The sequence below is a fragment of the Anser brachyrhynchus genome (assembly GCF_964034855.1).
Source record: "Anser brachyrhynchus genome assembly, chromosome: 8".
Taxonomy (NCBI): domain Eukaryota; kingdom Metazoa; phylum Chordata; class Aves; order Anseriformes; family Anatidae; genus Anser; species Anser brachyrhynchus.
The window spans coordinates 30,739,654-30,767,341 of NC_137702.1; the positions used below are offsets into that span (position 1 = coordinate 30,739,654).

Below are 27,688 nucleotides of genomic sequence, written 5' to 3' on the forward strand. Positions count from 1 at the left end.
AGCAAACATCAGAAAGGGTTAAAAGCTAAAGAAAAACACTGTCTTAAGATACATGGATATTAATGAATGAATTAGTGCTGGAAATCAGAATGCATTTAGATATGAGGAAAGTGTTCAGATTTCCTTTTTTATATTTCTGTCTATAAAACATGCAGCTGATAGTGAGATACTCCATCTCTCATTTTACCTTAGAAGAGCTGTTCAAAAAAAAAAACAACATAAAAATGTGATTAGTAGAAAAATTTATGTAATTATTAGGGTTCAAAATCATGCTTGATGGCAGATAGCAATGAGGATTTAAAAAATAAAATTATGAACAAAATTACTTGGATTTTATTTTCTAACTAAGAAAAGTCAGAAGAAATAAGGGAGGGAGAAGGAGTGTTAATAGCAAGCATTTACATTAAATTCTCCAAAAGCCTTGCCTTTGTAAGAAAGCTGAGGGCAGCATTTTCCAAAGGGAAGAAAATAAAGAAGTCCTCAATTATCACTCAGCTATAACTGAATATAATCCAGATTTTACATCCAGGAAAGTCACTTAGACCTAAACTGGTACCTGAGAACAGTAACTTTTGCTAAGAGTATGCCAAAAATCATAATTAAGAATTTAAGCTTTTAACTCAGTTTGCCTACGCCAAGCCAACTCACTGAAGATTCAAAACACAGAATGGAATGGACTCGTATTTTTACAAGTGTAGAGTATCCATGCTCCAGTTCTGGATCCAAACAGCCAGACCAGGTAACACATTTAACTAGCTTTTCACCACTTCTAGCGAAATTGGCAAACCCCGGTTCTCTGACCAAAGCTATGAACTGTTGCCATTTTCAGTAATAGGGTCATTCTTCATATTTCCACTACAGGAAGTGCTGGAAAAAAGAAAAACCTCTACATCACAAATTATTTCTATCACTCCCTTATATCTTTTTCTAACAGCTAAACTTCTTTCTAATTGGAACACTTCTCTTTCTACTTCTGCTTGCTTTTCTAATGCTTCTCTCAAATTACAATCTAGATTGATCTAAAACTAAAAATCAAAGTAGTCAGCATGCTTTAGAATCAGGTCATATATTTAGAAGATAAAAAAATAATACTCTAAAACTGAGTTTTTAAAAAGATCTTTCACTGCTGAACACTTTCTAAGCCTTTTCCAACTTATTCTAAGAAACAACAAAATCCCTGTGACGTTGCAACTGGTGAAAATTCAGCCAGTAGCATGCAAGCAACAACACTAGGAGAGGATGAATCCAGGCAATAGTATATATTTTGTTTTGCTGTGCTGCCAAACCTCATGACTATCGCTTATTTTCAGGAGTGTGGAGTTTCATGCAATCAAATATAAATAAAATATTCACTCCCAGCTTTTTGAAATCTTCCTTCATCTCCCAATCCACAGGATAAGGAATAAAAAGAAAAAGCTAAATTCTAGATCGATGTTTTAGTCAGGCTTTAGAAAGATCTCCATCAAAAATTAAAATGCTCAAAAACAACTATTCCTATTCAGTATCTAAAAATTACTTTCACCTAGAATTTAAAAAAGATCTGGCCAATATTCGTCTGCTTGCAAGGTTAACTGTATGATCTCATTTTTTCTTCACAGAAGAGAAGGACAAACTTAGAGGGAACACAGAAGAGTAAAATTTCAAAAGTGCACACTGAGCTAGGATTTGAAGTCCATTTTTAGTCTGTACAAGGCTCTAACCTGTATCAGGTTTTGAAAATGTGGGGAGACTCGTCTTCCAGGTAGCCAGATTTCTGTCTTTCAGACTGAGACAGGGCACAATATAGCACGTTATCCTAAAAACCACAGGCAGCCAAAGTTTATGAAGTACTTTTACTTTTCACCTGAAGCTCATTACACAATAGCCTTGCCTAGGTCTTAATTTACATCTCTACAGAAAGCTAGAAGAAAACACTGTAATACATTAAGCCTGCCACTTTCTACAAACTCGCAAAGAATAGAAGAGTTGCAGTGATAATGAAAGTATATTTCCAGTGCCTTTTTATTCTTAAACTTCTAAGTAATCTGAACTCGTTACAAGTTTCAAGAGTTAAGTATGGGAACATTAACAACATGAAACGAAAACAAAGAACTCTGACTTTTTTTTTCCACAGAATAAGTTCCAAGATTTTTAAGTTGATTTTCTCTTTTTTTCTTTTCCCTTAAAACTAAGGCCTATATTAGGGTTACCTAAAGCCTAACCCAAATGTTAGTATTAAAAAGGGATCATAGTCTAGTATATAACCACTCATGCACATAGATTTGTGGGGAGATGCATCTCCAGTTCCTTTAATAATTTCTGTAACGCCTGACTACATTACTTTGCCATCTATAAACCTTCCTATCTGATTTTCTTCATTTTATAGCGTTTTTCAACTTTTGCTGCAGTAGGTTTAAAGAACTGTAAAATAAAAATATTGTACTATGTACTATCTCTTCCTAAAGAGCAGCCTAGAGCCTAAATGTGATTCAAATATCCCATATAAGTTTATTTTTTAAACTATCTACATCCAACACTTACTAATAAAAATAAAAAAGAGGCAAATAGAAAGTGCTTGTGATATGTTTAATATAGAAGGTAAATAAATATAATAAAATAATACACAAAAATGTACAGGATTACGCACTGAAAAATGCAAGACAAGACTTGGGTGGTCATTTAAAGACTGCTGTCAACAACCATTTCCAGTGCTGTGTAAAATGCCTAAAGAAAGCTTTCAGCAGTGGGGCAAGTAAGCCCGACAAAGCTGTTTGTAAGGTATACTCTTCCCAGTAAGTAGCAGAGTGAAAGGTGAACTGACAACATTCACAAAACGAAGCCACAAAATTTACCCCAAAACATGTAAGACCAGATTTTAAGACAGAAGAAATTAACACAGCAGTAGCTATCACTGCTTTTCTTGAATGAAGCACAGAACACTTTTTAAATTTTTGGTTATCCAGCCAGCATAGCCTAGCACTAACTTATTACTGCTATAATTGAAATAGTAAAGTGTCATATATTAAACATGCATGCACATATATGTGAATTTTCAAAATATTTGTCAAGCAAATGAAATCAGCTTTTAAGACAATTAGTAAAGTTTTTGACACCATATGACACATCTCCCCCTAACTTTAATGTAGTCTTTTATTTGCCATTTTAAATGATACTTCTCAGCTGGAGATGCATCATTACACTGCACTTAGGAACAGAAAGCCACAGCGTTTAAAAATGGGAACACAACCTGTTCTGAGTCACTGAAAGGTAAGTTCAGCTACAGTTAAAGCACCAACTGTATTCTCTAACAAAAAAAGAACAAGGCACTAAGAATAACATTGCCTTGTGTCAGAAACAGACTACGGCAATAAGCAACCTGAAAGATCTTTCTGGAAAAGGACAAAATTGCAGAAAACTGGGGAGGGTAAGGGAATGTTGGAAAGGGAAATCTCACATGACAACTAATAACTACTGCTGAGAAACTAACTGCTGTTAAATTGGAAGCTCATTGGCAAGGAGCTATTTCATCACATAGTTTGGCTTTCACCGGACTTAAGAAGCCTGATCAATGCCAACTCCTTTCCCCCACAGTTTTTAACAACTATAAAGATGCACTGGACCATAATGCTGCAAAGTCTACAGTGGGGAAAAAAAAAAGTGAGAACACTATGACCAAAACACTGCATTCAGTGTTTGTCCATTTCCAATCAAGTCACAGCCTTAAACATATACTAAAGAAAAGTCCCACGGCTCTGTGGTGATAAAGCACTCAATTAAACAGAAATCTAACCCTGAACATTTACTATATTCAATTCAGAATTACAGAACAATTTTTATTTATTTTCCTGTAACAGCTACTGCACTGATGCAAGCCCTCTTTGGTTCTCTGGCGAGGAGAGGAAAAAAAAATGCAGTTTCCTTATAACATCGGTTGTCTAATTCTAAACAAAATCTTGTGTCTACAAACAGCATTCAAAAGCATTATTCTCCCATCTAAGTAGGATCCTGCAGTCTAAACGTAATCAACATACAAGCCACTCCCCTACTGCACAGAAAACCAAGTCACTGAAATTGAATGCATTACAGTCAACAAAGCCTATAAATGGGCATTATCTAAGCTATCTGGATTCCCTGACATTTTTAGTTAGAAACTCCTACCTTATTAAACAAAGGAAGGAAAACCTATATATATGAGCAACAAAATGAAGTATAACACACACAAAACACATGGTAAATCTGTGGCACTCCACCTATAAAAACCTCAATGCTCACAGGTAGATTTTGCAGAAAAACAGATCCTGAAGTTCAGAGTAGCTCCTAGACAACAGTAAATAACGTACTTCCTGCTGATAATGATTTTAGAAAACATTAAAAATAGAAGATTTCATCCTAACGAGTTCTTCTTTGCACACTTCCCCACCCCTTCAGATATAACCTCAAGTGTTCTGAGGCCAAAACACAAGAGTTAAATATTTATAGTTTTACTTTCATATATAAACCCTTTATTTTAAGATGTATAGTTTTCCTTCACAGTAACTGTAATGAATATTTTCTCTATAAAGTAACAGCTACTGCAGTAAATACTTTTTTTTTTTATGGAAAGTGCATGAGGAAGAAAACTTTCATATTTACACCATCTCTTAATAAAGAAATGCAACTATGTGGGTATTGGCAAAGATCTTGTATACGAAAAAAAAAAGTTTTTTTCATCTGTTACTTCTTTAAAAGAATGAGGAAAAAGGTCAAATTTCATCACAGAACACTAACTATAAATTACTGTTTATCTGCAATAGTAAAAATTAATTGATAAACACCATTTCTGCAGAAGTTAATCTCTGTATCACAATGGTCAGTACACCCCACCAAACAACTACAAAAGAAATGCAAAGCTATGCATTCCTGAAACACTTATTTCATCCTTCAATACAATCACTTCATTCAGTAAAAACAAGAGGCTCACTAATAGTTGTATTAATTGTTGTTGCTAATATCAGACATATTTCTTGTTTCACCTAACCGAATAGTAAAGAAGTAGAGAGAGCATCAGGCATATATCCACACAGGAAATATTTGACCAAGTAAAAGGCAACAGAATTAAGAAAATAGCAATGGAATTAAGAAAATACCTAGTTTAAAATTGCGGATTCTGACCAGACAGGAACATTAAATATAGCAGTCGATACTGAAAACAATCACCTGCCTCTAAAACAAGCAGCTAAGGAAATCACAGAAAATCACAAACTCTGAGGGTGTAAGACAACGAGACCACTGTGGTTTCATTTGAGATTTTCTTAAGCATATGTGCCTGGCCTGACATCACAGATATAAGGTAGGAAGAAAGGACCTTTGGTTTGATCCAGTGAGAGAGTCTGGCACAAGGGCCAGGAGGTTCCTAAAACAAGGAAAATTGAAGTGCTTTTTATTTTTCATAAAGACATCTTGGAGTTCAACCTAAAGATAAAATCTGGAATTCAGAACATTGGAAACAGAGGAAAAAAGTAGATTATGTACTCAAGGTAAAAATCATGAAGAACGTGGAATTCTCTGAAGTTTCCATTTTTTAATTCTTAAATTATAAGTTACATGCTCAATGCCAACTTCACTTTTTGTTGTTGTTTTGAGGACTTTTAGGGAGTGGGGAGCACATTCTGTAAGATTTTGTACTTCAAAGCATGTTATACCCCATTATCCTTGTCTTGCTGGGCCACCGCTACGTTGCAGAGTTCTTACCACTTGAACTAAAGCATTCATCAGTAATAACAGATGGATCATTACTCTGGATACAGGCCACATGCAAAGGAAAGTCTTGACCAAACAGCAATAAAACTACACAGAATATTGCCCATCAGGAATTTGAGCTCAAATAACTAACTATGGTCAGGCAGATTAAAAGATTAACTATACTGCTTTTAATTAGAACTAGCACATCTGCACACAGGCTGCAACTGTTTCAAACCCCACTAATTAACTTTTCTAACTATAATACAGTTATAATATAGTATAATGGCTATTCAACATTGCACATCACAGTCCACAACTAATGCACTGAATTTTGGCCCTTAAAATATGTAAAAAAAAATACTATGGCTAGAGTGCAGTGTAACAAATAGGATAAAAATGAATTGTGGCATAGTGATGCAGACAGAAATTAATTAACGATAACGGCCACATTTTATTTCTCCCATCCTCAAAGGTGTTTTTGTTGGCATGGTTGGTCAAGTGGTTTTATTGTTGTTGTTTTGTTTGTCTTTAAATTTCTTAATTTACAAAAAGACAGTGTTCAAACATTCAGAGCATTGAAATTCAGTTTATCCACATGCAAATGCCCACCTGAGTCTGTAGAAAAATGTAAATTATAGCCTGTTAATGTTATGATACTTTTCAATCATGTGTTGTACTTCTTCAAATCTTTCCAATTACTATTAATTGTAATCAATTTGCAAACTTCAGAAGTAAATTACCTATGCTAAGGCATCATTAATGTTAACTAAAAACCAATTTTACTTAATGTGCTATCAAAAACAGCACATGTATGTTTATACCATAAGTTAAACGGGGCACTTGAAACATGATTATTAGCTTGCATGCCTCAGTGCCAAGTACTCTGTTAATACAATGAATTACCTGTCAAAGTCACCACTAACTTTCCCTGCTAATGAAGTAAAAACAAGATCAAGATTAATAGTATCATTTAAAGCTCCAGTTTAGCGAGCCCAGCTGCAAAATGATTTTTGAAATGTTTTAGCTGATTGAGTAAAAATGCACAAATGTAAACAATAAAAGCTATGACAACTATAGGAAAAAATCTTCCATTTTTTCTGCTTCAATCCTTTGTCTTTGATAAGCCAACTTCCATAAAAGTTTCACCAACTTTCACTTTTTATCTATATCCCTTTAATTTTTTTGTGCTCATGGATTCTAGCAACACAGTTCATGGCATAAGCACCTTCATGCACAGAGCTGTTCCTAAAACTTCCATCAAGCAGCCCTCTACCTCAAGCAAGCTTGGAATAAAAATAACCCATCATAAAAGAAAGACCCTTTCTAGTTCAACAGGAAAAGAGATTTATTATTATTATTTTCTTAGTTTTAAATTTGAAGAATACAGAGTTAATAGTCAATTTATTTTTTTTAAATGTAACCTGGCTTCAGCTCTTGTTTCTCAGAATCCTGCTATCAGATCGTATTTCAGTTTATCTAAACTTCCCTTTGAGTCACTGGCTGCTGTGCATAAACATGAAAAAATGAATGAATAGTTCCTATGAAAAGGTTATGCCCTCCAAAAATGAGAGCCAAGCACAGTTATGGTAGAGAACAAAAATGGACTCCAAGAATATTTTCAGAAAAGATAAAGGAAAATGCTTAGAGTAGTGCAAGGCCTGTGGTTCTGACAACACACCCTCAAGACAATGTCACCTCATGCTAGAGGAAAAAAAGCTTAGGTATCTGCTGACCCGAAACCTTACATAAGTCTTTCCTTGAAAGAAATTATGATCTAGGAGATAGGATTCTACCATAAAACGTTTAAAGAATTTTCTTTCATATTGCTCATAAACTACTTATGCTAAAAAAATAATTAGAGTCTTGTGTAACTAATAGACGTGTTTAACTTAAATGAAATTCCTTAAGGATAAAGACAGCAATAATAGGAGATGCAAGGGTTCAGAAGTAAGTGGTAAGAAAATAACAGTCATCCTCAAATATCCAGGTCTAAATTTCTTTTGAGGCAGTTCTTTTACTAAAGATACACAGAGTACTTAAGATAGTAACCTGACTTGTACTAAACATTAATGTAGCATACTGCCAATTTTCTTTTATCTATATGGTCTTGGAAGATGGATACTGCTGACGAAGCCGTTTAGAAATTTTTCTAGGAACAAACCTCGTATTTTGATCAATTTCTTTAAACAGTCCAACATGATGACATTTTCCTTAATTCTGTATTGTTTATCAAACTACCAGTGGTGCAAATAATCAGTAAGAATGCAAATCAAACGTTTGTCCAAAAATTTTGCACATTTGACAAGAAATTGGGGACAGATTCATATGTAAGGCTCTCCAAAGGGCAAAGAAAGTATGCCACTTTCGTTCCTATAAAAAAGAATTCGCACAAGAGTGTTCTTAAAAGCATTAAACTACCTAAAAGAGCTGAATACCAAAACCAGAAATAAACAAACAAAAAAACTACCCTCACAGAACAGTTACTACGTTAAAAAGTTAAGATGATCATTTTAAAAACCTCAGGTTTAACCTTACCCCTAAAGACAATCCTTAAAGACATAGCCCACAATTCTATGGAAAACAGCTTGCATGAAGAGGTTTTTTTTTTTTTTTTAAATGAAGAGTTTTTTAAAACAAACTTCCTCAAGCAATTGTTTTAAAAAAAAGACATTTCTATAGCACAGACTTGAAAAAAATGTGGGAGTCAAGTTTTTGTTCTAAGTTTAGGCCCGCTAGGGCACTGCTGGTGGCAAATGTGGTTTTTGGATTGTGTACTTTTCCATTAAGGCTCAGAATATTACACAGACAAACTGGTTCTTTTCTTCTGTTCACCTAGGTATCTGTTTAGAAATTATAATGGGATCATACGTTGAAAATATCAAGGACAAAACCAGTTTAGTTTTCTATGTATTAAACAATGGCCAGGTCTCATAAAATCGTGACACCAAACTCCAAGAACAGAAAGTAGTTTTAAATGGTACAGAATAGGCCAGTTTCGACAAAATGATTAAGCTCTTCATAAAGGAAGCAATGACTACAGATTCTCTGAACAGACCCTAGGAAATCTACAAGGGCTGTGCTACAGCTAAAAACCCTATTCACAGAAGTTTTAAAATTCTTCTACAGGAAAATATCTAACATTAATTTGAACATAAAAAATAAATCAACTCTTTTGGCTTCAGGAGACAGGTACAGAAAAATTAACATACCAGTTTCCATTTCAGGCCTAATTACTTCTGCTTCTACAATTTACAATTGTAAAGGAAACCTGTGCAAGTTTGGAAAAAGTTCTTCCAGGCTTCTGATAAACAAGACGGATGCATGATCATATATTCAGAACTGAATTTAGAACTGAACTGTTGATTTAGCCTACTGTACATGTTTCATATACTATTCAAAGACAGGAAGGCAGTAGCGAAATTTGAGCACAATCCCAAGAAATTGCTTAAAAACAAAACAAAAAGCCTCAAATGAAACTAACCCCTTCCCACTGACATCTGTAGGAAATGGCTTGAATTGTAATACTGCATTCAGACTTGGGTATTTTGTTCGTTTGTTTGACGTTATTTTTCCACACCAACCTCCTTTATATATTACACAGTTAGTACGACCACTGCAACAGGCAACCATCCTGATACTACAGGAGCGTATCTCAGGCCACTGCTGTTTGTTAACGAGATCTTTCCTCTGAAACCATGTACAGTTCTGGATGCCTAGAAATGTATCAAGAGGTCTCCTTTGTATAAAAAGCATAAGGATCAATTCATCTGAAAACTGCTTCCCAAATCTTTAGTGGTTGGTAGAGGGTGGTGGGAGAATTTGCATGTGTTAAATACAAACTCCTCAGTATACATAATGGACTCTTCTATTTGAATAGCTTTAAACAGAAATTTCATTTTTCTCAAAAAGTTTCAAGACTTCTTAGAAAAGCTTCTGTAACTTTTCTTCTGAAAACTCAAGCCTATAATAGTTTTTTTTTCCTTCCCCTTTTAGCTTTTTCCCTTTGATAAATTAACTTCCATTTAGTTTTCCTGAAGAAAAATTTTCTCTGAAAATATATGGAAAGTTCCAAAACATTCAGGAAAAACTAGTTTGTCCTGGTAACAGTGACGCCCTGTCCAAAGCTCAATGCCCAACCTCCCCCCCAACTCAAACTACTTAAATGAGAAACTAGAATTAAAAGGAAAGTATACTGCTGAAGCAGTATTATCTTGGACTGCATAGGACATCAAGAAAATGAAAAGATGCATCTCTTTCAGAACCAGAAGAAAGCAAGAAAAGCAGAGAGAGAGATAAATGACTGTTCCAGGGGTTGTAAAATGGCTACCAGTACACTACACTTATTTTTGATCTATGCTAAAGAAGTCTCATCTCCCCACCTCTAGTTAGGTAACAGTCAACAGAGACAGTACTACTCTCTTCTGCCAACCCACCCCGCACAGGACCTAGCGATTGCACAGCTGCGTGCCTAGTCAGTATGCTGGAAAGCTGCACTTCTCAGTGGCACAGTTCAGTGCTGCATTAGCTCACCTTGCAAGCGTATGAATGCTCCAATATTGTGTCGAGCAGAAACATGACCAGTTGTGCGTTTTTTCCTGCTTGTGCTAGCGATATAGGAAGAAAAAGCACAAAACTGCCCACTCCGGCAACAGCTGCCATCACAGCACAGCAAGTGTAATATGAAATTGCATCGTGAAGCCCAGTCTTTTACTGCTAGATTAAAAGGAAAGGAAATGATCTGCTACTAATACGAGCAACTGTGCTGCTCAACACAATGTGAGAGGGGGAATATATCAGGCACATTAAAACAGTGAATCAGGCAACTATTTGGGAGGCATACCAACACTGATACCAAGAACTATTTCCTCTACATCTCTGAGGAAAGTAAAAAATACATGTGTTCTTGGGGAAAGGAGAGAAAGGAGAGAAAAAGCACAACTCTGTGGTGAGCCCCTCTGATAGAGCTCAATGCAAGTTCAACACTCAAGAGCATATATTGCAATAAAAGACATTTTATTATGTGCCAATTCATGAAAAAATTCTATCTAGCAACACCGTAAATGTGACTAAAGAATAACTACACTTACTTTGCACTGACATTCTGAGATTGTAACATTGTCATCTCAGACTGCAGTAGCAAAGTGAAGTTTACTGCTTTAGCAGTCTACATGGGACCAGACCAAGCTCTCTTTTCCTGAAGCCATACTCTATTACGGATTATGGGGCAGCATTCTTCTCCGTAATACTCAGACTCGCAGATGGCTATGTGTGAAAAAGCAGATGTCACAGAGGAGTTGTTAGCTATTTACCTTTAGTTGGTAGCTCTTATTCCTTACTTTGAAGGCAGCAGTACAAGACAAGTGTAATTTTTCATCCTGTTACCCACCAACAATTTGCTGTACAGACATCTAGAAGTTGCTTTTTGTTTTACAGGATTATTATTCTCAGATACCTGAGGTTTGTGAGTATATACAAGGTCACTACAGTCTGATGCATGCCAACAGTTTATCCCTCTATAGCACAATGGAATCTTGTTTCAGTGTTCTCCCCTTGTAAATAGGAAATGAGTCCAAGTATAAATGATAGATTTCTCCTTTGAAAGGGCATCACTTACCAGTAACTACCATGCTGCTCATGTTAGAGTTCGGGCTATTGAGTACACTGCCTGAAAGAAGTTCGTCAGATCCTCTCTAAAAAGAAAGAGACAGTAAGAGATTTTTTTTCTCTATTTTGTGATTTTTAAAGATGATATTAAAAATGTCAGTTTGACAGGGAAAACCTTTAAAAGAACTTAAGCAAGCATAACCAAACCTATTCAGATTTGGCACACTTTGTCTTTTCAGATAAGTGTAACAACTTGAAATCTATGTAAAGCAGTATATTTACATGGCAATCTTCGCAATGAGAGCTGCTGAAGCAGTTGTTTCACCCACCACTGAAATACAGCCACCTTGAGAAAGAAGTGCTGAGCAATGACTTTGTCCAGCATTTCAAATTAAAATATTATAATTGCTTACTGTATTCCCATAATATATTTAATATTTTGATATTTTGTATGTGAAATTAAAATATTATATCCAACTGAAACTACAAGGGAAATATATAGACAGAAATATTGAGTTTAGCCCAATTCTAACACCCCTATTTGGAAAAAGACTTGTCTTCAGAGGATATTATTGCTTTTCAGTCTGGGGACATCCATTTGTCTTGCAAAACACAGCTCAGGGCAGGGAGTTGCATCTTCACTGTAATTCTTAAAACATGACAAATATGAAATAAACAGTCTTTTTGAAGACTATTTGGAAGTAGGCTGAAAAAAAAATCAGAGTAGCATTTAAACTGAAAACTTAAAAGATAATCTCTCAAATTATATTCAAGATGAGCACTTGACACAGATGAAGAGGCTTTTGCTTCTTTTCCTTCCTATTGTTTTCCCTCCTTTTTTTTTTTTCTTCTTTCCCCACTCCAAAAAGTCTTCATCTCTTGAAAAGCCCTTAAAATATTTCTCTTTGTTCACTTAAGGAAACAAAAACTTTCTAAAAAGGAACTGACCAGACATCCTTTAAACATTTTTTCTAATTAGATCTTTCCCTACTTCAAGACTGTTTCCCCAGCAGCCTCAACACTAAACCAGGTTAACGACTAAAATGGAGAAGAGGGAAGAAGTCAGTTACAGCCCATCTTCTTTATAAAGTAAAAGCTTTTCACTCTGTTATGGACACTATGATAGTCTCCAGGGTAGTCAGTGAAACTTCTTACATGGTACCTCAAAACTACTTTCTAAATTAAGCTGAGGATATCACCTTTCATCACAGCATGGTTGCAAGAAGCATAAAAGCAAACCTTCAACACTGCATCACAGCGCGCTGTATGCATATAGACAAAAAGTGACATGTTAAAGTTTGTTTAATCCATACCTGATATCCAGAGGTTCTTAAAAATAGTACATATGCGTATGCACACAGAGCCATTAAAGTCTACTTAGTTTTCAATGTCAGCTCTGAAGAATCTTTATACAGTTTATGGAATACTCCTAGCAACCACAAAAGCTGTGCCCATCAAATCAACAGCAGATTTCCTTTAAAAATAAGTAATGGCTAATACCAAGAAGTCTTCTCATTCTCAATGCAAAGATAGATCTCCAATGAGCTATAACTAAAGAAAAATTTAGTTGGACATAACTGAGAAATAAGTTTGAGAAGTTATGGAAAGTCTCCATTACTCAACCTATACTGCTCTCTATTGTTAATGCCACTCACTAACACAGGCTCTCCATAGAAATGGCTACATAAGCATTCCTTCTCTCTTTCATGGTCTGTTTTCTGACACAGTATTTGCATGGTTAGAACGCCTCAGAGTTCAAGATCCCTAACAGCACTGCTCCCTCAGTAATGCTGCAGTTATTTCTGCCCACAGCTATGCACCCAGCCTTGCTTGGAAGCCCTCATCTGTAGCCTGGACAACTCAACAGGCAGAAGGAGTATCAGACTTGAATCCCTTCAAAGTCAGGCATACTAAAATAATTCTGTGGCAGTTTTGGTTTTCCTTAATATGCCACGCATTAATTTGCAACTGATGCTACAGAAACAACTGAAACCCCCCAGTACCAATGACTGAACGTTCTCCCCAAAGCCCGTAGGAATTTTACAACTCTAAAATATCTCAAATTTATCTGAATTGTCTTCAGCTTCAGGAAGTTAGCTAAATGAGCAACTCCTGACCAGCAGCATGTAAAAGAGATTACATGAACTTCTCGCTCCTAATAAATCAGGCTCTTAAAACCTGGTCATTTCTTAATCCACAGCAGAGAAAAATTCAAAACAAACAAAAAGCTAAAGACTCAATAATTATTCAATTATTTGTTTTCATGAGCAATGAAAAGAGTTTTCATTTTGAAACCTTTTTCACATTTCATAAAAATACAGGCAATTACAAGATTTTTGTCATTGCACTTGAAAAAGTTAAAAGTTTTGCTTCATGAGAACAACTTAATGCAAGCTTCCTATGTTAGCAAATATCAAGTATAAATAGCATTTGTTTTGTTCTTATAAATCAGTGTTCACCAAGACATCACAGGTGTATAGCAAATCTATGCAAATTAACCCCCATGAATACTTGTCTAGCTTTTGGTAAGAGACAGATACCTCCCGAGGTGAGCAGACCACCTGACTATATGTACATAGGTATTTCTCCTTGGTGGTTCTTAGGCAGCCTACACAGCCCTGAACATCATTAAAGCACATAAGTTCAAAACCAGCTATGCAGCAGAAGACACGCGATGTACGTGGAAACAGTGATCAAATTATAAAATCAAAAGCAGTGAACTGGCTGGTAATTGTTATTTACTTCAGAAAGGTTATCTTAAGATGACAGTTGTTTAACAATTTAATGTAAGCATTTCAAGTAAGCCAGCGTACAGACTATCACTGCTATGTGACACAAGCATCTCCAAAATTATAGCAGAGAGAAAAATAGTTGTTTTTCTTAGAACCATTCAGCAGAGGTAAGATGTCATTCAATCTGTGGGTTTGGGCATATGACATTTTGTGTGTGCATTTTCTTGTAGAGGGGGATAAGCCAAAAACAACTTGCACCTTGCTCCAAGGACAAAGTTCCTCATCGCTATCTCACACCTGATTTCAGAATTAACAACCCATTTTCTAAGCATCTTGGACTCAGTCTTAAGCACATCACTTCCATTACTCAAATCATCCAAAGGGAAGAAACCTTCCAGTTGGTTTAGCTCAATTCTGTTGAGTGTTTCAGAAACAAGAAAACCAAGCTCAAATCTTTGAGGAACACAGAGAGTTCAATAAAGAATGGAAGATTCAAGAGCAACGTTCACTTCGTGCTTTTCTCCATCTATGCAAATTGCTGCATGTGAATCAAACAAGTTTGAGATCGCAGAACAAGACTGAATATCACAAACACGCAGGTCACAGAAAAGGTTAAATTTAAGCTTAAAAACCAAAAAAAAACATCAAACAAAAGCCACCACATTTTTTCCCCAATCTCAGACTGCCAAGGAAACTTCCAGGAACAGCAATGTGCTAGAGACTAAGTGAATACCCATTTTAGCATGAGGGAAAGAGAATTGAAAGGACAAAATAAGAAGTACAAACTGCTATTGCACTATTAATAGGTCATCTTCTGACAGCTAGTCCTCAACAGCAGAAGTTTTCAATGCCGTATTCCTGCCAATGTCAAGAAGAACATTAATCTTGCATAAAAGCTAAAGCACTAACTGTAACACAGATATCCAGAACATTTGCTCATGAATCCAACACCTGCCAAACTACTATGACTGAGTAAATCAAGGAATTGCCAGATTAGGTTCTTACAGGGAGTAAAACTTGTATTTCTTGCAGTCAATACTGTCTTTTCAATGAAGGCCATGTTATCACACCCTGGCCCCAATGACACAGCATTTCCTTCCACAGTGCAGAAACAGAATGTTAAGCTATGGTTTGAACCAACCAATGAGAATACACGAAACTGACATATAGGATCACTTTCAGCAAAAGATGAAACAGTTATCATCTCAGGTTCTGAACAGGTATTTCAGAGAAACTTAAAATATATACTAAAACTATTTTGTGTATTGGAAACTGAAGATATTATTTCAATATTTCAGTTAATTTCTGTAAATAAGTAGTTGGATTTATTTTATCTCTTCCACAATTCAAAAAAAAAAAAAACACAATTATACAAAGAGAAAGAAAAAGCAACCAGCTTAGCAAATTAATCTCCTAGCTCCTTGTTTTAACAGGCACAGTTAACTCAGAGTCCCTCACTACTTAAACTGAATTTATGTAGCTGCATTTCAGATTCCCTCGCGCCCCATAACAGATTATTGTAAGGCTTCAAGCTATCACGTTATATTAAGTACCTTTGTAATTTCAGGAAGTCGTTATACCGTCCTTCCAGACTAATCAAAGACAAAGAAAAAATACTATTTAGAATTTAGTTAAGAATTTTCCTCACATTCTAGACAGGACTTCAAATAATTTGAACGTTCTCCAGATCTTATTACATCCAACCCTCCTCCCAAAAACATCACCAACCTCCACCTCCCTCCTCCCCAAAATTGTAAATTTAAGCTAGAGAGCGACTAAAGAGGTTTGGTCTTTCAAGCACCGAAGTATTTTGACACCTGTTTATAGAAGAGAAATATTATCAGCTTTTTCCAATAGTTCAAGGCCATGAAGACTCTGATGAGAAGTTACAGCCGCACCTAACATGACAAACTGTGTATATTACTGGAGGCTTATCAGAAGTGTGTACGTGCAGGCTCCTTTTAACACTACAAAAACACTGCACTGATACTACTAGAAAAAGAAAACAAATGAACAAAACTGCACTTTGTTAAGAAGTCAACAGCATCATCTAAAATCATTTCTTGAAGTCCCGTTAGAAAAGCTACAAAAGGTAACAAAAACCTCTCTTGACAAATCCTGACTCGTGGCATACAATTTGCTGATACTACAGACCTCTCACAAGAGCAGGATGCTTTTCCCCTCCACCACTTCCCTCCCTCCCCTCACCTCCCCCAGATGAAAGAGAAAAGGAGAACTTCAGCTGCACTGCGTGTTTACCACAGTCATTCTCAGCCTACAGTCATGAATTTCCCAAGGGGTATGACAAGCCAGGAGACAGATCTCACGATTTAAAGAATTCTAACAGCACTGTGAAACACTTCATTTCTAACAACATCTGGGAACAGTTTAAAAGCAAAAGCCAGAAACTCAGCAGTATGGGAGATGAGTAAGAGCATCTGAGAATTCCAGCCTAGATACTAAACACTCCTCTCCAACAGATACACACATGTAAACCCAATCTGAATTAACTTTGGGGACTGCCTGTTGAAACAACAATGTTGTTGTGTTTAAACCCCCAAGCACAGTGTTTATAAACTTCGCTCTGTTTACGTGCAATGGATCACAATTTAATGAATGCCTTATTTTTATAGGATATATTTTTAATGAAACATTGCTCTACTGCTCCACCTCTTGTACATAGAGCATTGTATAAGATTAATTTGGGACAGGACAAGCTAAGTACAACCCAAAAGAAATTTGGTGCAGTTTGTAGTTTTTTTGTTTGTTTGAATTAAGTGTGCAATTTCAACTCTAAGCTTATTATCACTACATCAGAACCGTACATACAAGGAGTATGTCTACTTTTTTATTTTTTGTTGTTAATAACAACAAAGACTACAAAAGCCATGAACTCCATGAGTGCTTAATAACCCAATTACATCGATTGGCTCTAAATTCAGAATGAAATAACTTGATATAACATCACCACCTTTCCATACTTTTCCTCTATATTCTTTTCCGCCCATTTCAACTTTTTAATGCCATCCCCAGCTAACCATATATCATTTACATATTCTAACAGTAACTTCAGTATTTGTACACTCATACTTTTTCCAGTAAGGATGGATCTAGAAGCTTTTTTTTCTTACAACTGTAAGCCAGGTATATGCCACCGAATTTGCAGAAATTGAGAGCACAAAACGAAGGGAACATTAAAAGTCTTTAAAACTGAAATGAAACAAGCCTCAATTCCTCCGAAAGAACTCCAAATTCTCAACTGAAACAGTGTGAGAAAGCCAAATTTCTCAAAACATGTGAAGATCAACACAGCCTATATTGGACCAAAAGCCGAGAAGTTAAGAACCAGATCTCCATTTAAACCATGCCACCCTGCCTCATTTTCAAACCTCCAGATTTTACATTGCAATGAAAAAAGACTGCAAGCAAAAGTCCAAGACCAGACAATATTTCACGAAGATGGTGAAGGGCCTAGAGGGGAAGACATCTGAGGAGCGGCTGAGGCCACTTAGCCTGTTCAGCCTGGAGAAGAGGAGGCTGAGGGGGAACTCATCACGGTGTACAATTTCCTCGCGAGGGGGAGTGGCGAGGCAGGTGACCTATTCTCTGTACTCACCAGTGACAGGACCCGTGGGAATGGTGTTAAGCTGAGGCAGGAGAAGTTTAGGCTGGACATCAGGAAGAGGTTCTTTACCAAAAGGGTGGTCACACACTGGAACAGGCTCCCCAGGGAAGGAGTCACTGCACCAAGCCTGTCTGAATTTAAGAAGAGACTGGACTGTGCACTTAGTCACATGGTCTAAACTTTTGGGCGGACCTGTGGGGTGCCAGGAGTTGGACTTGATGATCCTTATGGGTCCCTTCCAACTCAGGATATTCTACGATTCTATTTCAAACATCCAGGATGAAGTACAAAAACATCATCTATTCCAGCACTTCAGACTTACTTGTTTGCTTTTACCAGCACAGAAATGGTTACTCTGAAGCTGATGTACATAACTGTAGTAAACTGGAAGAGGCAAGAGTAACTCACTAGAGATACTGTTTAGATGTGTTCTTAGCTTTTTTGTTAGAGAATAAGGGCATCTACAAGTACAGAGTTAGTCTGTCTGTAACAGTTGCTACATCTCTAAAAAGATCCATGAGAAAGGCTTTTTCTGCTTGACTGACTGCTATTCTGCAATAATTAAGTCCAGTCTTTAATACAATAATCAAGTTAGGTATTCATAGAAAAAGTGATTTCAGGAAAAACTAAGAATAGCTCTATGTACTTGCAGCTTAAAAACAAGTAAAAAAAAAAAACAATGCATCACATAACCTTAAATGAAACGTTAGTCTTCTGAACAGCTTGTGAAAACACAACCTCATTGGAACCAACACTACCACCACAAACAATAGCCCTACCTTCTCCCCAGCCCTAACAATTCGTTCCTATTGTCCTCCTCAATAATATATTGCTACAAGCATTTATGCAAGTATACCAGGTTTGTTCCAATGCCCTAAGACCACCTAACTCATTACATTAGCTTCAAACTGGTTAAGTTCCCAAGACAGGTTATCCGAACATCTGTGCCTGAAATATCAGTGGCAGGAAAAAACAGAGAGAAGCTTCGCTAGCTTGTGGCCCCAAAGCTCTCAGAAATGAGAACGGTATTTTTATAGTGATGCTGAAAAATGCAACCAGTCTGTGCAAATGATCACATTTCTCTTCTTATAACCCACTCAATTAAGATGCAAATATAGGTGTTCTGTTACAAAAGACAAATAGGTGACTTCCAATTATCAATAGACATCAAAACTTTCCATAAGTTTTCAAAACATTCATGCCTACTTCCTATGCAGCACAAACTAACTTTCAACATTTTTCTTCTCTCCATTTTCAGTTCCCCTTCAACTTAAAGTAACAGAACGGATGGACACAAAGGAAGAAAATATATAAAAGTTACAAAGAAAAGAACTGGAGTAGAGTATCCTGAGAATAAATATGAAAGTTACCTTCAACAGGGTCAATTTTAAAGCCTGTTGAGAATAAAGCAGGTGTCTTTCATTGCAAGAAGTTGTGTTTGTTTTTGTCACCAAGGACATACTCCCCATAGTCGTGCTGAAGAAACAAAACCAGATGCCAGTTCTAAACTTCTGAACTTCATCGCACTTCATTTTTCCTGCAGTTAGAATGTTCTGCATGTTGTAGTTGTAGCAACAGCAGAAAGCAGAGTATTATTGGACACAAAAGTCGATTATCAGCATTATCCTAGCTAACACAGAAGACAGTCTCGCCAACTCACAAGCAAATAACCCATTTTTCTCATATCGCTGCCCTTAGTAGAATCTTCATCTAACCTGCAAGTAGCCAAATTATACCAAATATGTCAAGAGTATTCATATATCACCAGTATAAGAAGTAGTCTAATGTTTTAAAAACAGTAAAACAGACCATTACATGGCATTTGTCTGTATGAGTGAATCAAACAATTTCTTACACTATAATTCTGTTCCTCTTAAAAAGTCACTAGAGTGCCAACAGTGAAGGCAAAACAAAAGATCTTGGGGGGAAAAAGAAACTGAAGGGAAAAAGCTATTTACATACATTTTCTCCTGTAAGAATAAGCTAAACACATCTTCTGACAACTTACTAGAATTTATAAAAAAAAAGTGTAGCAATAATTTAAGTATACTGCATATAGTTAAAATAGAAAGCCACAACATAACCAAAGTACGTTTCCACCATGAGGAAACTCAATTATTAGTAGCAAAAAACAGCCAGCGTTCTGTAATTTCGTAAGAGAAGAGAACCCCTAAGAACTTGAGTTTAAAAAAAAAAGTGAATAATGCTCCAAGATTATTTACACACAATGCTACTCTGTGCTTTCTTATTTCTCTCCATCAGCTCATACCTCTTTAGACTCACACTGGTTTTAGCTGGTTTAGCTACTGCCTTTCCTGTATACTGTTAAATTTCAACAACCAGGAAAAAAACACTTGGTGACACATGATGTTGGAAAACTAATAAAGAGTACTAGTACACTAATTTCCAGCCATTTCCTACCCAACCCTAACATAACCAACTAAAAACCACAAGGAAGAAAACTCTTAAGCATATTGCACAGGTTGATGCTGTCTTTTGGAAAAAATAAAAGGCCTTTCCTGTATCTTCAAGTGCTACAAAATGATGTTTACACAAATATGAGTTTTCTCTCCTAGGTTTAACTGGGGCTATCTGTTCACAAGCACTTCAGTTCTTGGCCTGTGTGCTGCCCAAAGCACTTCCACAACATCACAAACTCCCAAATGCTATGTACCAAGTAATATACCATGACTGTACGGCCGCTTGCTTTTCTTTTTCCCCTCCTCATCAGGTAGAGCGTTGTCAGTAGACTGCAGCCATTCTGAAATGTGCACATATCCAGAGTGAGTCACTCAATTGTTCAGGACACATTCACTGCACAGCTACACATGCCAACCAGGAAAAAGACAGTATGTCAGACTAAAGTGGCCCACACTGAAATACTTAAAACAAAACAAAACACTATCAACTTCAATACTAACCAGAAGCTTACTAAGAGTTATTCCCTGTACCTGTGTGAGGCATATTCTTTACACCACATTTATACACCTGAGAAGATTTTTGCAATTACTCCTAGGATACATTAAGTACTTAGTACATTCACTTAATCAACTGAAAAAGTCTCTATCAGTCCAAGCCTCCAAATAAGTTTACTTATCCAGGGCAAAGCATCGTAACTGTAAAGAGAACACCAGTCAGCAATCCAAATTAGTTATTAGATCCTGATACTAACATCTACATAGCCAGTGAGTGATGCAGCGTTTGAGATTAGAAGCTAACTAGCCTCTGAATTTCCCTGAGTTAGGAGGCCATTTTGGTTCTAGTGACATGGACCACACGCAATGAGAACAAAGCAACTTGGATGTACACTTTAAAAATAATTATTTAAAAACAAACATTTTTATGTAACATGGCAATTTTCAAATATATGTATGAAGAAATATAAGTTTAAGATGCACGAAATTTCTTCAAGAAACAGAAAACTAAAGAAGTGTCTAACTATGTAATATAGCGTTATGACTGGAAACTCCTATATGTAGTGGGAGTTCATAAAGTAACATCTGACAGAGCTAAAATTCATTCTTTTCATACTGTTATCTAAATTGCAGTGTAAAGGACAGTGTACTGTGCACAAAGCAACATTTCCATGTCTCTGTGAATTCTAGCTAAGCAAAACAAGACATTACACGTAAGTATGAATTATTTCACATATGACCACAAGATGACTGGGTTTTGACATGTCCTGATACCTTTACAAATCAAGCATGCTGCTGCTTCGACAGATGTTAGCTGGGAGGTGTGCTCTCATCGCATATTTTGACTTAGGACAGAACACCACATTTAACTCCGTATAAACCAGGCTTTCAAATGGCATTTGTCATTTTCCCACCCTTCACTTTGTGTTGAATGTTTTCCTCAGTTTTTGGCATTAATTTCTTCTGACTCATATGTAAATAAAATAAAGATGGAACATTGAACAGTTTGATGAACAAAAAATGCTTTAAATCAAATCACACTATACAGCACAAATAAATGCTAATCACCTTAAATTTAACAATCTCTTAGCGGGTAATTGCTAGACTACACAACTTTAAAATTATAAGTACTCCTCTCACTTTATACTCGCCTTGCTCACACACAGTTTCCTAAAGCTCAAAAGCCTCTTCCAATCCATAGACAACTCCCAGGCTACACTTGTTAACTTTTATTATTACTCTTTCTATGAATGGGTTTAAAAATAGGTGGCACGCTCATTTTTCTGCTTAAGAGAGAAACCAGCCAGGCAACAGTTAATAATGTTTTCTTGTTTTTAACCAAGATCACTAATGATGATTTTGATAAAATAAATCAAGTTTTTCAAGGAGATGGGTCACAGTCCTTTTCTTCAAGTATAATCAAGTATATTGCAAACATGCTATGTAACTGATCAGCATATATACAGCAAGTACAAAAATCTCAAGAAAGCATAAGGTCAAACAAATATTCTGGATAAGCTGACCATGTGCATGGACAGGTAAATCCTTGTCTCCTAATGCCTGTCCAATCATGATAAACAGTGCTAAAAGAGCATTACACATGCCAATGCAAGTCCTTGGACTCAAAAGCAGCTCCCTATTCGCTACCAAAGCACCCCAAAGAACATATGACAGCCACTGAAAAGCAACATGAATTTTCCCAGTTGCATCCCTCAATTTTATGTTGTCAGTTCATCAACAGCAATGAACAGGTGCCAGAGGGAGAAAAAAAAAAAAAGGGACATTTACATGTTTCACAATGCTTTCTACAAAATATGACTAAAGCCAACACTAGACTGCTACACAAATAACATACGAATGGGCAAGAAATTCCATTTTCCATTGTTAGTGTCCTGAGACAATAACAGAAGATCCAGAAGACAGCCCCCTCCCATAACTCCTCCCATATTTAACAGCTTTCTTCAGAAAACCATCATCCTTTTTATTCTATTCCCTTTACTCCTGTGCACAAATAGATTGTTTCTTTTTTAAATCCAGAGAACAAGTCCATTTTCGCATGGCAAAGAGCACATTGTTATGTACTTGTGTGCATTTCCTTGTACTTAACTTAATCACTCTCTGATACACCTGCCTTGCCTTCTTTCTTGTATTGTATTAATAATTAAACTTCTACAATCAACAGAAAGAAGTAGTTATGTCATCTAAAGTGTCTTCATTTCATTGGCAAGCTAGTATCTGAAAATACAGTTCCAACATTGCACTACACTCAAGGTATTTTAGGAATGCTCAAATTTCCATGAGAGTCTAAATCACTCAACATTAAGAATGAGATTGATACTGGATCCACTTACTTCTCCTGAATTAACAATGTCACAATTTAACGGTCAAGTAACACATGGTCTACCTGAAATTGCTTCTTCATTAGAAACAAGGAGGGCAATTTATACATTGTTTTGCCTCAAAGCCAACAATATGGCGCAGTGTATTTCTTAAAGACTTGAATCTAACTGTCAAATGCATTCCTAATGTTTTAGTAAGTCAACACTGTACTCCAGGGCAACCGGGAAACAACTGTACCAGTCTGTATTTCTGGTTGGGATTAGTTCCCACAGAAATACTTTTAATAACTGTACTTTTCTCCTGATTCCGAGAGTGATTTTGTCTGCAACACTACACAAACACATGGAGCCAGACGGGACCAGAATCTATACAAATGAGTTCCTACAACACCTCCTAGAAGTGAGCTTGCTCAGGAACATAATGCAGATGCATCTGTCAGAGTAGCCACTATTATCTGCAGGCTAATTGTATTATGTAAGAGCTAGTCCAAGTCTAGCAGAATCAGTACTGAACTTGAGAGAGAGCTTTACTAGACAAAACCTGGCTCAGCAAGCAGTTAACATAAATCAGCTTCAGGTGAAAAGGCAGCTAGTTAGTACAGCTACAAGTTCCCTGGACAAATATGGAGACTGTTCATTAGAAACTTTCGCACGTACCACTGAAATAGGATTTCTTGCATGCGTTCACTAACATAACCTACAGTTCTCTTGTCCCATATATTTTTTCATTCTGATTTCTCAGCCTGCTTTTATGAAGTACTGATCCAATTCCTGCAACAAAGCTAAGTACAAAAGTGAAATAAATAATAAATTAATAACCACCAAGAAGCACCTTCCTTGTTATAACAAATACGATAAATTCATAACTGAACTTGAGAAAGAAAAAGTAATGTCTGTTTCTCTGTCTACAGAAGTTCTACTTTCCGTATTTTTCTGTCCTGTTACAGACACTTTTTTTTTTTATTTCCATGTTAACTGTTTTGGAAAAGGGGGAGGGAGGAAGAGGACAGAAGAAAGCATGCTTTTAACCACCATACAACACATGAGAGTGTTGCTTTGAAAAGAGAAAAAAAAAACAAAAATAAGCTTTAACAAATAGTAATCTGACACCACTACATTAATTTAGAACTCCTGTTTACAGTTCAGTGCTTAGAGAAGTTTGTGTAGAGCTTCCAATTTATCTCTAGGGATTTTTGGTTAATAAAGCATATACTGCTGACTAAATATCAGCTGACAATGACTGGTTAAAGTCTTACAATTTGCAATTACTGAGGCTTAAGGTAGTTCATTTTGTATTGGCAATTTACCCCCTTATTTGCTAAGTGTACATCCTACCTTCACACCAACTGCAACATCAGTGACAATGCTGTAAAAAAAAAAAAAGAAACACAAGTCAACCAATTTGTCCTCATAAAAACAACTTTTAGATGTATTGCAGTACTAAAACAATTCGGAATCAAAATAGCTAACAACTTCCCCAATCCAGAAAATGTGTCCAAAGAACACAATGTGACTATGGGGAAGTAAAAAAGCAACCTACAAAAGCCACTGAGCCACTTACAGGCATCTCCAGAGTAGTCCAAAGTTTAAGTAAATATTACTCTAATGTAACACTGCCAGGAAACGCATTTAGGAAACTCAGGTCTCTGGACTACATGAAATTACAGACAGGGTGAAAATAAAAAGAACCTAAGAATATATACAGAACTTTTCTCACGCACCCTCATTAACCAGACATCCAGTTCAACAAAACGGTAACCCTACAAATCTTCTAACTGCATAAAGCAATAAATACATTTTTTGAAACATGCTTAAATAAATTAAAAAAAAAACACATTGGCTAGTATTAAGATTTCATCATCAGATGTCTATATGAAACTGAAACAGGTACACCAAGGTGCATCTTCTCCTGAAAAGTTGTGACACCATAACTTACACTGTGTAACAAAACTCCAACGACAACATAAAACAGTACAAAAGAAAATAAGAAAACAAAATATGAATATCTGAAAGCATTCCACAGTGTAATACTCATCACTGCCACGATTTCTCGGGCAGGATAAGTAACTCCCAACATTATAAACACAAGTAACCATAAAAAGCCTTTAAAACTCTCACAGTTGAAAGGTTATAAGCGTAAAGCATACCAGAGAGATTGCTTCTCTGTTTGAATCAGGACAAACAACTTAATTGGAAACCTGGAAGCGGGAAGATGTTGTATTTACACTGATGAGGGCTACAACCACCAGTCTCCCTTTCCAGGTCCAAGAGAAAGGGGGCCTCGTGCGGAGCACCTGCCCACCATGCTCCTGGCTTGCTCTGAGGGTCCTTGCTATCCCCTAACGCCTTCAAAACCTCCCCTTCTTTGGCTTTTACAGCCTGTCTCCAGCGTGCACAAAGGCATCTTTCTACCTGGGGAGGGGAGGCAGCCCGAGGACTACTAGTCAGTTTCTGAAAACAAAAGAGCTCGACATCTGGCTCCTGCTGGTATTGCTCCTCCTCTCCAGCCAGCTCCAAAACAAACCCGAGCCCCACACAGAGCGAGCCTCCGCACCCCGCGGCCGGGGGGCAGCAAGAGGGAGCACGGACGGGGCAGGAGCGGGCACGGAGACCCCGAGGGGCGGCATGGGGGCACACCGCGCCCCGTCCTCGCGGCGGGACCCGCCGCCCCGGGCACCGCGCTAAGCAGGGGGCGGGCTCGCACGGCCCAAAGCCCTCGGTGCTGGGCACCGAAGCCCCCCCCCGAGGGGCGGACAGGCTAAGCTCCCTACTCCCCACCCGGCGCCGGGCCTCGGGCTCCGGCCGTCCCGCAGCGAGCTGGGGCAGCGGCCGCTCCCCACGCCCCGCCGGAGACCCAGCAGCGGGGACCGCTCCCGAGCCCCGAGCGGGCGGCGGCACCGGCGCGGCGTGCCCTCGCCCCCAGCCGCGGCTCACCCGTCCATCGCCGAGCAGGACGAAGCGCGGAGCAGCGGGACGGAGAGCCGCGCGGCCGACGAGCACGGGCGGGCTGCGAGAAAATGGCGGCGGGGCCTGCACGGAAACCAACCAACGGGGCCGAGCGGCGGATTCCGCTCCTCGGCGTCGTCTCCCCCCTCCCGCATGCGCCGGGCGCTGTGCATGCGCAGTCGGCGCAACTGAAGGTTTTGCCCTCAGCTGCTGCCCGGGCCCGGGCGGCCGGTGAGGCGGCGCAAGCTGCCCCGCCTGGCTGCCCCGGCTGGGCGGGAACGGGCCCTGGGCGGCAGAGGTGGCGACAAGCCCGGTCCCAGTTCGTGGGGCTCCTCCGGCCCTCGGCGGTCCCTGCCCCGGTGTCTCAGCCGCCCCGGCGGATAGCACTTGTTGTGTGGTAGGATCCGCCGGAGTTGGTGTCGCACCCGCCCATAGTCTGTCCCGTCCCGTGAGGGGAAGCGCGAGGAGCAGGCGCTGAGCGCCCCCTCGGCCTGAGCACCCCGCGGTCCCGTCCTCGCCGGCCGGCCGCCCGTAAGGGAGCGTCCCGCGGTTCCCTTTACTCCTGACTGCTAAATACTATTTCAAAAAATAAAGGTGAAATTGCAAGTCTAGTGTTGCAGAAACTTGGGCTGTCTCTGTGGAAATCAGTGTAGCCACGGTGGTGAACCATCAGAGTACAAACTGAGGCCATTAGGAAATGTGCTGCTTTTCCCCACTCCTGTGCTCAGTCTTACACATCTCACAATGTTTCTAAAAAGAGGTGTTCGCAGGACCCTCTGGATTGCATTCAAATGAAAAGTAAATCTAAAGTTTCTATGCCTATGATGGAAGACTTGAAAATGATCTAAACATGCCTGAGCACAAGCCCAGACAGATACTAAAAAGTAGAATAATAGAATCACAGAATGTCTCGAGTTGGAAGGGACCCAGAAGGACCATTGAGTCCAACTCCTGGCTTCACACAGGTCTACCCGAAAATTCAGATGATATGACTTAAGAGCACAGTCCAGACGCTTCTTAAACTCTGAGAGGCTTAGTGCCATGACTACGTCCCTGGGGAGCCCGTTCCAGTGCGTGACCACCGTCTCAGTGAAGAACCTCTTCCTGAAATCCAGCCTGAACCTCCCCTGTCACAGCTTGACACCATTCCCTCGGGTCCTATCACTGGTCACTGAAGAGAATAGGTCTGCGTCTGCCCCTCCACTCCCCCTCATGAGGAAGCTGTAGACCGCAATGAGGTCTCTCCTCAGCCTCCTCTTTTCCAGGCTGAACAGGCCAAGTGACCTCAGCTGCTCCTCGTATGTCTTCCCCTCGAGGCCCCTCACCGTCTTTGTAGCCCTTTGTAGTACTCAAAATGTCTTTGTATTTTCTATAGTAGGTTCTGGCAATACTGGTTTCAAAAATACCTTTTAGGAGATAGCCTGAACTATTATTTTTTTCTGGTTAGTATAAGCCCCTTGGAGTCTGTCACTGAAACTATTGCAATAAAGCGCGATAAAGAACTTGAGAGGCAAAATACAACGCACATTTCCATAACTAGAAAACCAGCATTTTTCAGTTCACCGTGCTTCGCTATCCCTGTCTCCGTCTCCAAGTGGCTCTGTGAGTAGCACAGCAACTAACTTAAGAGTACGTGGAAATTCTCATTCCAATTTTTGAGTTTTGTTGCTCTGTTATGGAAAAGTCACTTGGGTTCTCTGCAGCAATGAATTTATGAGGTGGAAAAGAACTAATACCGGTTCTTATAAATACTAGTATCATTTGGGTATCTGCAACTACCTTTTCTTTCAGCAACTGTTTTCAGCACCCACTACTAACCACTAGACA

The 27,688-nt window shown here is 38.3% G+C and overlaps 1 protein-coding gene across 12 annotated transcripts in view; it reads right to left on the reverse strand.

The window, feature by feature from the left end:
• The window catches only part of PTBP2 (polypyrimidine tract binding protein 2), a 49,062-nt gene extending 22,875 nt beyond the window's left edge, over positions 1-26,187 (reverse strand). For 4 of the 12 annotated variants that reach the window (XM_080603640.1, XM_080603639.1, XM_080603638.1 and 1 more), the window contains exons 1-3: positions 25,850-26,187; positions 24,251-24,281; positions 11,315-11,390 (exon numbers count right to left, since the gene is read on the reverse strand). In XM_080603640.1, the coding sequence (XP_080459766.1) occupies positions 11,315-11,390; positions 24,251-24,281; positions 25,850-26,034 (292 nt within the window). In that variant the 5' untranslated portion in view covers positions 26,035-26,187. Of the gene's footprint in view, positions 1-11,314; positions 11,391-23,572; positions 23,698-24,250; positions 24,282-25,062; positions 25,108-25,849 lie in introns of those variants that run through there. The other 8 variants (XM_080603637.1, XM_080603636.1, XM_080603635.1 and 5 more) reach the window with 4 other exon arrangements.
• Positions 26,188-27,688: the final 1,501 nt, after the last annotated feature.